General features: G+C 44.1%; 1 protein-coding gene and 1 non-coding gene across 4 annotated transcripts in view; one reads left to right on the plus strand and one right to left on the minus strand.

Annotated features, from left to right (window-relative positions):
- PPP2R1B (protein phosphatase 2 scaffold subunit Abeta) overlaps positions 1-5,950 on the minus strand; it is a 32,793-nt gene extending 26,843 nt beyond the window's left edge. The window contains exons 1-5 of one of the 3 annotated variants that reach the window (XM_045482759.1): positions 5,770-5,938; positions 4,887-4,977; positions 4,395-4,495; positions 797-1,029; positions 359-506 (exon numbers count right to left, since the gene is read on the minus strand). In XM_045482759.1, coding sequence (XP_045338715.1) covers positions 359-506; positions 797-1,029; positions 4,395-4,495; positions 4,887-4,977; positions 5,770-5,883 — 687 coding nt within the window. In that variant the 5' untranslated portion in view covers positions 5,884-5,938. Of the gene's footprint in view, positions 1-358; positions 507-796; positions 1,030-4,394; positions 4,496-4,886; positions 4,978-5,769 lie in introns of all 3 variants that reach the window. The other 2 variants (XM_045482760.1, XM_045482761.1) reach the window with 2 other exon arrangements.
- Positions 5,951-12,599: 6,649 nt separating this feature from the next.
- On the plus strand, positions 12,600-12,708 carry LOC123602779. The gene has a single exon (XR_006714554.1). It is a non-coding gene; the product is annotated as a U6 spliceosomal RNA (small nuclear RNA).
- Positions 12,709-17,128: the final 4,420 nt, after the last annotated feature.

Here is a 17,128-nt window from a genome sequence, read left to right on the forward strand (position 1 = left end):
TAAGAAAGAAATGGAAAGGCACCAAGATGGCTCATATTAAATTCTATCTAGGGGTGCCTGGGTGGCTCAGTGGGTTGAGCTTCCGACTTTGGCTCAGGTCATGATCTCACGGTCTGTGAGTTCAAGCCCCGCATCGGGCTCTGTGCTGACAGCTTGGAGCCTGGAGCCTGCTTCTCATTCTGTGTCTCCCTCTCTCTCTCTAACCCTCCCCCACTCATGTTCTGTCTCTCTCTGCCTCAAAAATTAAGTATTAATTTTGCAAAAAGGATCCTAACATATAACCAAAACTCCCAAAGGAATCCTTAAAACGTCAGAGGAAAGGAAATCTATGTACCTCAGATACTGATCACTAACTTACCTGTTCGTCTGAAGCTAGGTTAGTGAACAGGGGAACAATTTCACTTTTCACACTGTCTAATTCCAAAACTTTTGCAAATTCACCCAGTTTGGAAGCGGCAGCACGTCGTACCATGGGAGTGTCATCTGAGCACAAGGAACGGAAGTGCCTAAAGCAAATGATAATGAAGGTATTTCCTGTCAAGTACCACTGAATTAAATGCCCCCCCCCCCCCCCCCCCCCCCACACACACGGCCATCTTAGAGGTTTTCTTTTATGAATATCAGTGATTAGGTAGGCTTCTAATCTAAAAGCACTCGTATATTCAATTGAATGATAAAAAGTCACGTTATCACATGTGTCCTGCTATCAGCCACTCACAGGTAACAGGGTATTGTGTAACTGTCAGCCAGAAGTTCCCAAAAACCCCAAATAACTCAAAAAAACAACGTATCTTACTGTCTAATTTCTGCTCTGACAGCATCTGAAGCCCTGGGATAGCAAACACTGAACAAGCCACACGCAGATGTGCGAGAAGTGAACCAGTCTCCACTCGCCAGGCGCTTCACCAAAGGTACAAAATGCGCTTCCAGAGCATTAGGAGTGTGCTCCTGGGAGATCTGCCTCAGCGACTCCACAGCCTTGTCTCGAACCACAGTCTCTTCCACAGTTGCCAGACTTTCCAAAGGAGGCTGAATAGGCCAAAAAGGAAAATCAGAAAAGAAAACTTACTGAATCAGGGTAGATACAAATTATCACCTTTTACAGGGACTGAAGGGAGGTGGCACATGTAACCAGAATGTTCGCTACATCACACCAAATGGTTACTTTCGGTTCACACAGTGATAACATATGGTGTGTCCAACCTGAAGACACGACTTCTGTAGGACAGCCAAGGTCTCATGTCCCAGATGGCAATTCCCAGATGGTGTCTACAAATGACACCGTGGAGACTCGACACAATATTAATATTACTGTGAGCTCAATGACTAGGTTTAAAAGATATGTAGCCAAATTCAGATAAGACCATGTTTTTCCTCAAGAGTAACTGCAAAAACATGAGCAACAGTGGGCAGCACAATTAAAGGATGACATCTCATCAGGCCACCGAGGCCACACAACTTTCCGAGAAGCAGCCCTGTCCACCAGCCCCACACCATCAACTTACCTAACATGTAAGAGGCGGAGTACGAAACCACTTTTTTCAGAAGACACTGCAGACTCTTTATGAGCGAGACAGAGAGCAGGAGTTGTGGACAGAGCAATGAAGAACACAGAGATGGTAGGAATCCCTGTTTGCAGCTTTAGAAACAGAAGAGACCAAAAGGGTTGGTCTGGAATAGGATCAGAAAGTGAACACGACCCAGCCCAGCGAAAAGCACACGACGGCTGGTTCTCTGAACCTCTACCTTTCTGGGTTTGCAGTTGGTAGAGGCGTATTCAGCATACGCCATGAGCTGCAAATGTTGAAGATAAAAATCCACAATACAGGACTCACAAAAAGACTGAAACAAAATTATGACTCAAAGAAAACAACTGTGTCTACTAATACGACGTTTCAAAAAACGTTTAATACACAAAAGGAGAAAGTACTTGGCATTCCTAAGAGGTATTCCAGAAGCCCTTTAAAAGGATACTGCTTTCTTACTTGAAAGGCCTTTCACTAGCTACGTCTGCCTCCTCGGAGCTCCTCTCATACGTTATCAGTGGATCATCTCTATCACTACCATAGGATAAGGCCAAGCTCCTGAGAATCAAAGACGAGTTGTTTCTGGATTTTAACTCTGCCTAAGTCTCCAGGCCCTCTTCTACTGTTCCGCCCACCACTCCCGTGTACTCCAGCCACACAACCTGTTTCATGCTTCCAAACCCGAGTCAATGAATGATTACTGCTGTATTTTAGCACTGAGGACAGAGAAAAAACAAGGCAGACAGGTTCTTCGCTCTAGTGGACTTTTATTGTAGTGCAGGAAGACAACTAACAAAGAACATAATCTTATGGTGATGAGTACCCTGTAAAGAAACAGAATAGGATGATGTGATAAGGGGCGACTAGGAGGCAATTTCAGGCTGGGTGTTCAGGAAAGGCCTCTTTGAGAAGATGCACTGAGGTTGATATCTGAATGACAAGGACGCAGCCACCAGAAGCTCAAGAGAACATTAGAGGGAACAACATAGGGCAGTAATCTTAGGGTAATAATAAGCTTGGCTTATTCAAAGGACAGAAAGAAGATCCCTGTAAACAGAGTGAGGTTATCAAGAAGGAACACAGTAGGAGATATATTCAGAGATAGTTTGTAACTTAGCTTACAAAACCTAAGATAGGAATTTGGATTTTCTTTATTTTTCAGTTTATTCATTTTTTTTCAGAGAGAGAGAATGAGCAGGGGAGGGGCAGAGAGAGAGGGAAAGAGAATCCCAAGCAGGCTCCGAGCTGTCAGTGCAGAGCCTGATGCGGGGCTCAATCTCATGAACCATGAGACCGTGACCTGAGCCAAAGTCAAGAGTTGGTCACTTAAGCGACTGAGCCACACAGGTGCCCTGGAATCTGGATTTTCTAAGAGCTGTGGCAGGAAGTAACGCATGTGCCAGGTGAACAGTGGACTACAAGGAAGGGTGGGAGGCAGGAGTGGAGAACGACTGGTCAGGATGTTACTGCAGTAAACTAGCAGAAAGACTGTGATGTCTGGAAAGATGAGGAGAGATGAGCTAGGTAGTAGTGGGGAAGAAGGAAAGTGAACTGATTTGGAATGCATTTGGAATCTACCGGAATTACTAACAGATCCAATCTGGGAAATGAGTGAAAGAAATTTTCAAGAATGTCTTCTAGGTTTTGGTTTGTGCAAATGGGAGGACAGTGATGCCGTTTACTGAGATGGGACCACTAAATGACAGGCATATTTGGGGGAGAAAATGGAGTTCCGTTTCAGGCATGTTAACATTTTTTTTTTTTTTAAGTAGGCTCCATGCCCAGCAGGGAACCCAACTCAGGGCTTGGACTCACGAACCTGAGATTAAGACCTGGGCTACGATCAAGAGTTGGATGCTTAACCAAATGAACTGCCCAGGCATGTTAAATCTGAAATGCCTGTTTGATATCCAAGAGGAAAAGCCACAGGCAGATAATGTAGAGAGATACAAGCAGATATCTCTATCTGTGTATCTGGAATTCTATGGAAAGGTCAGAGGTAGAAAGAAAAATCAAAGATCAACATCATATAGACAGTATTTGAGCCATGAGGCATATATGTCTATCTTGTCCAAATGCTGTCATCCTTCAAAACCTAATTCAGACATCATCCCCCAAGAGGTTTTCTCTCATCACCCTGGACGAATCCCTTTCTCCTTTCTGCTATTCAGGTACCTTTTATGTGCTCCCATTCTTCCATTTAACGCTGTACGGTAATTATCTGTCGATACCTAAGGCAGAGACCTCATCCCATTCACACTGGCCTTCTTCACAGCAACACTGTAACTTCAGGGCCTGATATAGCAGGTGGTCAGTAAATGCCAACCAAATCGAGCTGAACTCATCAAATCCACAGAGTAAATCAGAAGCAAACCACAGGCTTACAATCAAAGACAAAAAGCTAATAAACATGTCCAGGGCACCTGACTGGTTCAGTCTATAGAGCATACAGTTCTTGATCTCAGGGCTGTAAGTTCAAACTCCACCCTGGAAATAGGGATTACTTACAGAAATAAGAGCTTTAAAAAAAAAAAAAAGAAGAAAAGAAAAAGCTAATAAACATTTCCAAATTCATGACACTGCTAGATGAGAATTAAGATCTCTAATTTCAGGGGGTGGGGAGAAGACCCATAAAAATAATCGAACCCTTTTTCTCCCAACTGGCAAGTTCACACAAAGTTCTGATGCTCGCAGTCAGAAAAAGGGTTGAATCCGAAGCGCCTACATTATCTGTCCTCTCAATAGCCAACACTGAGGCTATCTACAAAAAAAAAAAAACCTGCATTAAAATGTAGTGTTCCTATCGACAAATAGTGTACGGTTTATACAGGTTAAGTTATGGAAGAATGGTAGGCAAAATATACTCACCAGCAGACAGTGGGCAAAGTCAGGACCTCCCACCAGGCCAGTGAAATTTCCCAGTTGCTCAGCAAGAGCTAACAGTACCTCATCTTCATCATAAATCGTATCTGGAAATGACAACGACCAGGTACTCATCAAGAAAGAGAGCAGGCCCGGAGCTGGACACTCACAGAGAACTAGGAATAGACTCGATATTTAGCTAGAGGGGCCCGTCACAATCCTAACAGCATTCCAGATCTGTATGACACAATGAATTAGAAACTGATAACCCCGTATCAATGACTTTCCCATGATCTCAACAGTTAACTGAATACATCTGGCCCCATTATGCTATGCCCTGTCTTGTTTCCTCAGAGTTCATCAGGCTCAGCTGAGTACTCAAGAGTGTGGGTAACACTTTCTAAAAAAAGAGTCAAAGTTTTGAAAGCCACTGGAAAATTTGAAAGCCACGGACAATGGAAATGGCCATGCCTCTCTTGAAACAAAAAATTCATATACCTGTAAGGAATGGCAGCAGTTCTGTTCGTGTCCTTTCTACTCCAAGTGCCAGAGCAATTGTGGATAACTTCTTAATACTGTTAAGGCGGAGCTTTAAAAATACAAAGTGCAAAGAATAAACAGTTGTGATTCAGACCAAAACAAGAATACTACAAACAAGTGAGACAACGACACACAATGAGAAAGAGGCAAACCTTCAACTTGGGTTTGATTCTATGAGGAACCTCAGAAGCAGTGGAACATACCTTCATTTTAACCAAACGAAGCATTTTTTTAAGAGCCACACTCATAGGGCCCATTAGAAAACGAAAATATCACATACAAGAAGGGAGACGATTTCAAAATGAGAGCACATTGGCACTAGTGAAGCAGGTGAAATGGTTAAGACAACCCTTGCCTCTCCAAAGAAAAGTTACAGCAGAGCTAACGCACCAACTCACCTAGGTAAGCCACCCCACTCTCTCTCTACCCACCAAGCACAGCCAGTTTCCCAGCCTAGAGGAAAGCTTTCATTCACCTGCAGCCCGCTCCAGCCCCCTTGGGCCAGGCCGGCCTCCTACCGGCCCAGGACTGGACGCGAATCCGCCTCCCCGCACCGCCCGGAAGGGGCGCCCAGGCGGGAAGCCGGGGCTGGGAAGCCGGGGCTCCCACAACCGCCGGGACCGGGCGCTGGGAGTGGGAGCTCTGCCCAGGTCCAGATAAGGTCTGGTCAAGCCACCACACCCCTCCTGGGACTTTCCCCTCCTCTCAATTAAATTTCTGCTCAGAAGCCGAAGCCGGCTCCTTCAGTCCCCGGGCCTCTCCCACCACGGCGCCGGCCTTCCTCCTCCCCTACCACACGCCCCGCCGGGCCCAACTCCATTCCCCGGCCCGATTCCAGTACCTGCACATCCTCGTTGCGGAGCTCGTCGATTAAAACCGCGATCGGGTATAGCGAATCGTCTCCATCTCCTCCCGCTGCCCCCGGGCCGGTCCCGGGCCCCGCTGTGCCCGCCATGTTCTTTCTCCTCCGGCTGGTCGCCACCGCCCGCCGCGCGCCCGGGCCCCGCCCCGCGCCCGGGCCCCGCCCCGCGCCCGGGCCCCGCCCCGCGCCCGGGCCCCGCCCCGCGCCCGGGCCCCGCCCCGCGCCCGGGCCCCGCCCCGCGCCCAGGCCCCGCCCCGCGCCCAGGCCGGCGGAACTAAGGCCCATGCTCCTGCTTCGTCGAAGTGGGGGAGTAGAGTCCCCGCCCGGCTGAAGGAGTCCCCCACGTGGACCCCATTGCGGGGGCTGCACGTCTAAACTCCAGAACAAGGGTGGGCTGAGGAAGCGAATGGAGCCCCCACATCCTTTACACAGCCGAAAGAAACAGGGGCAGGAATGCATTCTGCTCATGATGGGCTGAAGGGATCAAGGACCTACCTGAGTGTTGCGAGCCCTGCTCCCAGGACTCAGGCAGACCAAAGAGGATGCCCGAGGGCAGGAGGAAAACAGATTTAGCGCCTCCCCTGGCTCCGTCCTGGCCCTGAGCCACCGGGTCTCCAGCCCTAATTTCCCCGCTAGCTTCCACAGAACCCCTCCACCTCTTCCTCTGGCCTGTGAGCCAGAATTGTATCTGGCTCCTGCTTCGTAAGACAAATAACGCGGGCGGCGAGAGAAAATGAACGGGGCTGTCCAAACTCCCCAGTCAATATTTTTTCCGCTTTTTCCATGCAAGCTGTTAAAAACATGCTGCTCTCTTGTTTTTGTGTTTCTTTTCAGTTTGGTACTGGAATGGTGCCTTCTGTTGTTTTTTTTTTTTTTTTTTTTTTCTTCCTCCCTCTTTTAGGTCTTTAGCATGCTAGAAGTACAACAATCACGCAAAACGAGGACAAGCTTTAATCCTTCCAGATTGGGTGGAGTGGCTACTTTACTCTACGAGAAAGGCTAAAGTGGCCTCCCTAGAACTCCTCAAAGCCAGCAGGAGGAGGAGGGGAGAGTGCTGGAGTTCTTTCTTAGAAAAGTTAATGGAAAGTTTTCCTTCACCCTTTTAAGGGCACACAGAACTAGGATGTCCCCCTGTTTTTTGTTTGCTTCCGACTACAATTTAAGCAGCTTAGAATGATAAACTACATATGGTGATCATAAGCTCTGAAATGGTAATTCTATGTATCTAATACAAACGTAAAGTTATTAACAAACGTAATTTAGGAGACTTAAGCAAAACAAAACAACAACAACAACAACAACAACAAAAAAAACAGGGTCCTGGGAAGTCAACACAGTAGATGGAGCCTTGATAGCATTAAAGTTTGGGAACCAATGGACCTGAACAGTATCTCTCAAATTAGGTCTGCGGATGTATTCTGTAGGGTTTCAATTTGGTTTTCATTTTGGTAATTTCTTTTAGATTGATGTGAACATATTCTGGATTATCTGGACGGCAGCTTTATAGCCAGTAGGCCACACTACTTCTATCCTTACATTTGCATGTGTGTTTCAGTGCTTTTCCATTCTAGGTTAATGAGAGAAGAGCAGAGGTGGATTTAAACTGAAAATGGGGTTTTCATGCACTCAATGAAAGCCAGATGACATCATGGAACTTGACTGTCGCAGCATTTCTAACAGAAAAGTAGAGCAAATAGGTGCCATGGGTCACTTGGTGGCACCTGTACTTTGAACTCAAAAGAAGCTGAGCTCTCACAGGCAAGACAACAGTCACAATACAAGGGATAATTCAGTCTCACTTGGATTTAAATTGTAGAGCTCTCTCAGTTTTTTAGCATATAAGAACTATAAATAAAAGAACATTATATTCCTATTGTATATTTGCAAGTTTAAATAACATTGTAATAAAAATAATTTAAATTGCCTGAGAGTTTTCACGATTTTCTTTTCCTTTAGAAATGGATTCCAATACCACTCAAGGTTGAGGGGAAAAGGGTTAGAAGGTTTTTCGATTTTGCACTTTACCAGTTAGAAGATCAGAGGGGGTTCCTATTTGTATGTGGACGAGAAATCTGCTCCCTTATACTTGCTGTAAAAAGTCTTCAGAAATGGTAGAGGAAGCAAATACAGAAACACATCAAGACCAGTCCCACACATACCATCATCCACATGTTTGCTCAAGCTTAGATGAGGCTCACTATGCTGAAAAATTAGCACCAATTAATTCTATTTTGTTTAAAGCTCAGATAGGCTTTCCTTACCCAAGCACAATGAATGGCATACCTAAAGAGTAACTATGATTAAATATGAAATTACAAGCTGAAAAAATAGGTCCCAGAAAATTGCCTGGTTTGAGAGCCATCAACTCGGGACTTCAATTCCCACCACCTCTGCCTCTGACTCACTGTGACCTACCTCTTCCTATGCCTCAGTTCCATCTCCACCCCCTCACCCCCAATAAAATGGAGTTAACTGCCTCTGGTTCCCTCTCTAGTTACTGTGATGATGTGAGAAAGGAACAGGTAGTAAACACGGAGATGCTAATAAATCCTTCAATAAAGAAACCGATTAAAACAGACTACAGCAGAAAAGAGGCTATTTCAGAAACTGGGCCAAATGGAAACTAGAACAAAATCTAAGTCTTTTGGGGAGTGTGATCCACGGACTATCTAAATCACCTAACGCGTGTTAGAAAAAATGCAGATTCCTGGCCTCCACCCCAGATCAACTGAATCAGAATCCCTGAGAGTGGGGCAGGGCATTTTACTGTGCACACACTAATATTTCAAAGTCACTGATTTAAAAACATCTGCAAAGATAATTTCCATGTCAACAAGCAGCTGCTCAGGATGAGTATGAAGAGTCTTTGGAGGCCACAACTTGTCCAGCAAAAGCAAGTGACAGCTAAAACTGCTTATCAAGAAGTAAGTCTGTCCCTATTTGGCTATGGCTTTTGCCAGATTAAACTGATCCCTCTTTTGCTGGGCTCCTGGAATTCAGCTGCACTACCAATACAGCACTGTGGCACTCAGCTGCTTCCACACCCTCTCCTTTCTTGCTCCTCTGGTCTCCTCTCCACACAACCCCCTCACCCCCAAGACACACAAGAAACTAATGACCGGGAAGCACCAGAAGCAATAGCTGAGATTAGGCTGTGGTTAGTTTAAAGCAACACTCAGGAAACAGTGTGACATTCTCAGTACAAAAGCACAGAGTCCTGACACCCACTCATCTAGTCAACCAAGGGAAGATGGGGTCAGACTTGCCCCCATTCCTGTCAAAGCATCAAGAATATGGAGAAACACAAGCAGATGGGATCAACAGACATCAACTCTTGTGCTTGTATTAGCTCCCAGTGTCACTACAGAAAAGATCAGTCCTGAAGAAGTCTGAATGATGTCACTGTCACGCTCTGTGGCCTCTTGCCTCAAATTAGTTAATCGCTTCCTCCTCACCATCCACAGGGCTTTACAAAGTAAATGTTCGTTCAAGCTTATTGGCTCTAGAGCCACCCCACTCTAGGCCAAGTGCAAGAGACAGACATGTATGTAGGTGGTCCTCTCAAGGCAGACCCAGAAGCGTCATGCCACTAAAAAGGCCGTCAAGAAAGTGGTAGATGAAAAAAACAATAACCACAATACAAACTGGTAGATGTTCCAGTTCACGCACAGAAAACCTGAGGTACACGCAACCATTTTCCAACAACCTTCGTTTATCAAGATGACCCTGATAAACTGATTCCCAGATCTGCACTTAATTCAATGCAAAGCAGTAATTATCACCATAGCATCAAGGATATTGTGAATTTACTTTTATACAAAGATTGTCTTTTTTTAAGCTTATTTTTATTTGGGAGAGAGAGAGCAAACGGGGGAGGGGCAGAGAGAGAGGGAGAGACAGAATCCCAAGCAGGCTCCACACCATCAGCACACAGTCCGACATGGGGCTGGATCCCGTGAACTGTGAGATCACGACGTGAGCCAAAATCATGAGGTGGATGCTTAACCGACTGAGGCACCCAGGCGCCCCTATACAAAGACTGTCTTAATCCTGTGGGACTCAAATCTTTTCACCTCACAATTTTAGTTCCATTTTTACAAGGCTGGGAATACTTGACCAAGAAGATGAAGCTTTGCCTGGAGTCACACAATGAATCACAATGAATGCAGAAGCTATGACACTAATAATCATGCATTATTACTACTCCTTGCTTCATCCTCTACCTCCATGCCACAGTTTGTATCACCAGATATAAAACTGGTATTGGATTTCCAGAGCACAACTTCTCTTGAATTCTTGGGAAGAGCAAATCAAAGACATGGGACAGCCAGTTCTCATTCAGGGCAGAATACAGAATGGTTAAGAGTATTCACTGGAGCCAGGATGACCTGGAAGGACATCCTAGCTTGCCAATTACTAGCTGTGTGACTTTGAGCAAATAAATCACCCTCTCTGAATCTTGGTTTCAGCATGTGTAGAGCTATAAAGCTTACCTCATGTGGTTAAGATTAAATAATTCATATATAGTGCTTCGATTAGTACCTGACTGACATGAGTCAACCCTTAAATATTAGCCATTATAATAGTTATCTACTGAGGAAGTCGAAGCAGGAAGGAAAACATTCCAATCAATTGAGCTTTGGGAACAAAGAGGACCACTATGAAAGGATGAAGAGAGTACGTGATTCAGAGTCACAACACTTGACTCAAGGTCTTCCAGAAGGCTTTCTCATTGGGAAAATAGAGGCAAATCTTAGCTCATCTCTCCTCCCTCTCTCTCTCTTTGTTCTTGTGAGGAATAAGATTCATAATACAAAGTACCTTGTCAATGGAAAATGCTTCACAAATGTAAGAAGTTATTGACCACCAAGGATTCAATAGCTGGTTGGTGCCGACACCAAACAAAAGAAGAGAACATCTGGAGACCTACGCTCAAAGTGCGTAAGCCCCTGATTCGCCAAGAACACCAGCCAGAATGAGTACTTCTCCAACCACAAGAGCAGACTTAAGCTACAACAAACCTAGAGATCAGACAGGCAGGGCGAGCTTTCTCAAAAGTCTCAGATGTTTGAGTTCTATTGTGGGCTCTAACTTTCTTAGGGCAGACCCCTTGTTACCTTGTCAGATGCTATACACAGCTCATCAAAAACTCTTTGTTACAGTGTTAAATGCAAAAGCAAGGTACACAGTATTATTGAAGATGCGGGGTGTTACTTAACCCAAAAATGTTTGGAAATAATACACTGCTCCTTAACAGGTAGTATTAAAATATTGTATGATTGAGACAAAGAGACAGCAAGTGCCAGAATGGTGTATATAGAATCTTACCATTTGTTGCGCACAGATGCACTTGTATAAGTATTAAAGATAGAAGGCTCTAGAAGAACACATGACTAATCACATTGGTTGGTGAGTGGGAATAAAACTAGGTACCTGGGGAACAGAATGGAAGGGAGATTTTTCTACGTTCAGCATATCTATCCATTTGTCCTTCTGTTTTTTGTGGGGTTTTTTTGTTTGTTTTTACTATATACTATATTCCACATTTTACATCAATTTCACCCATTTTTCTCCCAGTGTCTCTTATCATTTCAGGACCCAATCTATGATACCAATATCCAAGATATTTAGGCTTTTTCATTTCTGAACGATGAAAAAGATTATGTATTCAAACAAACAAGCCTTTTGGGTCTGGGTTAGTTACCACACTGTAGACTAGACTCTGCCTCTCCCTGGCCGACCTTCCCCATGGCATCCATAATATGTATAATAGCCCTTTCCTGCCAGCTACTCCCGGTCTAGCTCTGCTGTGTCCACAAATTTCACATTTCCTTCTTCTTTATTTTTCTAAGCCTTTATCACCTGTCTTGTACCAGACCCAGACAACCTAAGTAGTAGCTTTCAGCATCTGGGCACAATGTCCCCAAGTTGCAACGAGACAGAGGTTTGATTTAGCAAAAGCAGAGATTACTTAAAATATTCCTTGTCTCCTGAAAGCTTTACCCTGTAGGTCCCCTGAAGATAGTATTTCTTCCCACATTCTTTTCTGACCTGTCCTGAACTATTAGGAAAAAGGTCACAGGAGTGAGAACAAACCCACGCCAAGACCCCCTGGACACGTCACTCACCCTCAGCAGAAATTCAGCTGGGACTGTAATCAGAAACCGGAACTCCCACTAACTTCTAGGACTTCAGGAAATCAGCTCCCTGTCTGATCTAGCTGTGATTAAAATTAGCTGGACCACACAGAGCTCTTAACCCCTAGAAAGACCAACTCTGTTATCTGCACACTCAAACTCCAGGCTGTGGTTTCTGAAGGCAGATTAAGCAGGTGGTAAAAAGACTGAAACAGCTTTGACTTATCTCTACCTGTCTAATCATTCTGGGTACCTCAACATAACATCCAAAAAAGGAGCTTGAGGGCTGTTGACTTCCAAGAGGTCTTGAGATAGGGAGTGTGATGTCATGGTTGAGAGAGAGGATCTGGAGTCAGACAGATTGCTTAGGTTTGAATCCCAGGCCTGCTACTTCCCACCTAAGGTGATCTTGGGCAGGCCATGTAATATTAGAAGAATATTAGAAGAATACCTTAAGAAGAGGTATTAACAGTTATCACCCTCATAAGGTTGTTGTAAGGATTATGCAAGAAAAAAAGCAACTTGAAATATTCCTGACATACAGTAAGTGCTTAATATGTTAGCTATTATTCATATTATTTCTCTGCAGAGCAAATCTGACAATCTAGAGGGTATAAGAAAGAAAAGTAAAAAGAAAAAAAAAAACATACTAAAAGACTCCCAAACCCCCAGGCTCCTTGCAGCAGCACCTATACTAAAATCAGAACAATACAGAGAAGATTAGCATGGCCCCTGCACATGCAACGATGACTCACAAATTCATCAAGTATTCCCTAATTAAAAAAAAAAAAAAAATTCCCCATCAAGTTTGAGCTCAAGAGAGGGTATCAGCCATCACACAGAAAAAGAAAGAAATCTCCTATTTCAAACAGCTGACCTTGTCTGGTCCCCAAGGCCTATCTGCCTAGGTGGGTACCCTTTACTGTTTTAAATGTCCATGTTCTGCAAATGTTTGCTTTTCATCTAATGACCTGCACAGGAGGAGCAATCAAAGGTATTTGAAGGCCTTTATATGGCTCAGCCTCTGCTACATGCTATTACTTTCCTTTGAGCCACCGTGTGGATAATGTGTCAGCATCTGAGGGAGGGGAGCACTGTGCACACTCACATAGGCTTTGGGTTGCCTTTGACAAGGTCAGTAACTGAACAGAGGCAAAGTTAAGACTGTGTGTATGAAGTAGTTTGCTCATGTTTGGAACCCTGACAGTGGGCAAATGGCTGGTAATTACACCTCAAAGTAGCTGCTACCCCCTTTCAAGCAAACACATACCTTTTACTACCTATGAATACTACCAAAGTCATGTTAAAGAGTAGTGACATTAACTGTGAGGAACTGGCCTGTGGATCATTTCCCAACCCAAGAATCACTTTTGGGGTAGATGATCCATCACCCATAAATTAAGGGCATGGTTTTCTCCAGGAAATTTTTGCCATTACAGCAATGTAACCATGCATTCTAAAGAGATATAGTTCAGGGGCACCTGGGTAGCTCAGTCGGTTAAGCTTCCAACTTCACCTTAGGTCATGATCTCAGTCCCTGGGTTCGAGCCCCATGTCAGGCACGGTGCTGACCCCTTAGAGTCTGGAGCCTGCTTCAGATTCTGTGTCTCCCTCTCTCTCTCTCTTTCTCTCTGCCCCTCCCCCGCTTGCACTCTGTCTCTCTCAAAAATAAATAAGCATTTAGAAAATTTTAACTGAAGAAATGTAGCTCAGATATTTCCATTTACACAGGAATTTATACACCAAAGAATACTGCAAATACTGAAACAAATTAGCATCCTGGAAGAAAAGAAACAGTGAAATTTTCAGTGAGAATGGGCTGCCCCCTGCTGGACTTAGGGAAGTCTCTACAAGGGCACTGCATGCAGTCCGGCTGCCTCAGCAAGTTTTCAGAAATAATGATACTTGGAAGTAAAACGAAAACAAAACCGAAAAACAGAAACAAAAACAAAAACAAAACAAAAACAAAACCAAAAAAAACATGGCAACAAATTTAAACTCTGATGTTATTTTTTAGAATATCTCCAGTAATCACAGACTGTAAAAACACAATCATAGAAAAGGCCCAAGGAGAGGGGAAAGGGCTGAGTTGAAAAAAGCACTTAAGATTCTTTTATAAATGTAGCACTGTAAAACCAGCCTCCTTTTCCTCCAGAACGCCACAAATATTTCACAGGCAAGAAAAAAAAATGAGAATATATTCTCGGAAATACCAGGGGAGCTTAAGAGACACGTATTGTCAATTAAGGCAAGAAAAAAGCAAGACCAACCGCTGAATGATATACATGGTGTTTTCTTGTTGATTGAGGGGGCACATTTCAAGTCATTTCTCTCAGAATGAGACTAACCTTTGCTCTCATGTCTGTGTGTGCATGTGGGGGTGGGGGGAGGGCAGCGGCTCCCAGAACCTTTGCCAAAGACCAGTGCGAGTAACAAAGGGGAAGTCTTCACTGTACATGCCCCAGAGCGTAGTATACGAAATCTACAAAGTAGGTTCGCCCATCGTGCCCTGCGCAGGACTAACTATCCACCGGCACGTTTTTTCACTCTGCTCACCAGAGCCACAGGTCCTTCTCTGAGTAGGCTGAGCAGCGCCAATCAATAGGGTCTGAACTTACAAGACCTTGAGTCTTCCTCAAGGTTGGATCTGCCTGCTCAAACACTCTCCTCCCCATCCATCAATAAAATGGCACTTGAATGGGTCTGAAACGGCCAAAATTAGTCATTGCTCTTTTCCAGATGTGTTCCCATTTAAGTGTGCTGAGAGGATCAATGGGAAGAGAACTGCAGTAAACTATGAACATTCATTAGTGTCCATCAGTACCCTATTAGTTACTTGTTTCCCAGAAAGCAGGGCCCAGAGAGAATGGGTAAGAGGGCAGGTAAAGTTTGGAAGTCAGAAAAAATAGAGAAAACATGGGGTTGGGGGATGGGAATGGCAAGAAGTGTACGTGGAAGTGTGCGTAGCCAGGGGCTGTAAGTGGAAAAGAACGGCAAACATTTCGCCTACTCAATTACCTTTGATCTTTGGTGTGACTGTTTGCCTTCCAGCCTCTAATAACAATTGCGGTGGATATTAGAAAACCACATAAAAAGGTTTTTTTAAATAAATGTCAGGGCCCATCTGTAGCTACCAACTCAGAATTCCTTGGGGGACTCAAGAAGATAGGGATGATTTTTTAAATGGTCTCCAGTGAGCCCCTCCTGCAGCTGTGGTTGAGAACACTGCTCTGTAGGTCACATCTTCTCCAGCACTGAGTGTGATGCTGCGGAAGCAGCTAGTAAGCAGACCAAAAAGCACACCCTTCTCATTTGCCGATTTGAGATTCAAGAATTAAAATGGTAAATACAGGGCAATGTCTCCAGTTCTGCAGGCCAATCAAGATCAAAGTTATTTTAACTCACACGTCAGAGCCATCAAGGGTCCGTTGTTTTTATTTCTATCCCCAGGCATGTAACAACGGAATAAGCAGCCCAGAAACTGGAAGCAAAAACAAGAACAAAAGGCCCCACCGTTCAAAAGTAGTTTCTGAAGATACCTAAGGTTCACTTAAAACATTTAAACGTTCCTACTCAGGTAAAAAGCTATTTAATCCAATTGTTAATTTAATCACAAACTATTCTAAAAAGAATAGTCACTTCCATGGAGATGTCAGTCATTACATCTTCCAAATCGTGTCACTACAATTCTGTTATCTCATATCCCTTATCTAAATGTGCTTCATTTTATTCATCAAATCTGTTAGTTATAATTTCTTTCAATGTCAGGTCTAGGTTGAACTGCACAGCTGAAGAGAGCCAAAACAGCCTTCAGTTTAAAAATACAAAAATCACTCACACTGGGCAGTGGCGGGGGCAGGGGGAGGGGGAGGGCCTGGGTGGTTCAGTGCGTTAAGCATCCAACTCTTGATTTCGGCTCAGGTCATCATCTCATGGGTTGAGGAGTTCAAGCCCTGCTTGGGAATCTCTCTCTCCCTCTTTCTCTCTGCCCCTCCCCTACTCACTCTCAAAATAAACATTTAAAAACAAATAAAATTAAAATTTAAAAATCACTCACTACTTGATATTATTGAATTTTTTTTTTTTTTTTTTTTTTTTTTTTTTAGTTTATTTTGAGGGGCACCTGGATGGCTCAGTCGGTTAACAATCAGACTTCAGCTCAGGTCATGATGTCACTGTCCATGAATTTGAGCCCTGAGTCAGGCTCTGTGCTGACAGCTCAGAGCCTGGGGCCTGCTTCAGATTCTCTATCTCCCTCTCTCTCTCTCTGCCTCTCCCCCTCGCACTCTTTCTCTTGCTATCTCAGAAATAAACATTAAAAAAAGGTTTTTTTTTTTAAATAAATAAAGTTTATTTTGAGAGACAGAGCATGAGTGGGGGGGGGTGAGGGAAGGAGGGGGGAATCCCAACCAGGCTTCACTCAATCCCAAGAGCTCGATGTGGGGCTCAAACCCACAAAACCTAGAGACTGTGACCAGAGCCAAAATCAAGAGTTGGGTGTTAACCTACTGAGACACCCAAGTGCCCCAATATTATTGAATTTAAATGTATCACTACAAAGCCATCCTGCAGTTAGACTTCCTTTTCCCAGCAGGGCTGATAGGAATGGAGCACTTCTTCTCACCGGGAGGGGAAGCTTTCTGCCCCAAACTAGTTCAGAAGGTCTCCTGAGCAAAGCCTGACCTTCCAAAATCAAACAGAGATACTCAGTAAAGGTACCAACTCTCCTTTTCGAAAGTACTCTGAGGAATCTGCCTTTGTGTGTGTACTTCAAGAGAATTCCTTAAATATGCACAATATTGAGTCTCATTTACATCTTCCAAATTGCCCTTTGAGTAACAGAGGGCTTATAACTTGCTTTGTTTTCAAAGGTCTAAAAATCAGCCACATTGAAAGCGTAAGTTGTGTATCAGTTGCAAGTGTCTTTTGGCTCTTCCTTCTTGCTTATCAATGAACATGGGTATTACCAAAATGTTCAGGGAACCGTGTTGAACCCTGGGAATACATGGGAGTGTGATATGGTCTTTGCCGCTTGATGTGCCAACAATATTCTTGAAAGACAGGTTTACAAAGATAACATGTCAAGGTTCCATGCCATTAGTAAAGACACTGGGTACTCATGAAGGGTGAGGAAAGGAAGTAATCCTCAAGCCTAGAACAGCTTCATAGAAGAGGGGGAGACTCAATCTGGCCTGAAAAGA

The sequence above is a fragment of the Leopardus geoffroyi genome, chromosome D1 (genome assembly GCF_018350155.1).
Source record: "Leopardus geoffroyi isolate Oge1 chromosome D1, O.geoffroyi_Oge1_pat1.0, whole genome shotgun sequence".
Classification (NCBI taxonomy): domain Eukaryota; kingdom Metazoa; phylum Chordata; class Mammalia; order Carnivora; family Felidae; genus Leopardus; species Leopardus geoffroyi.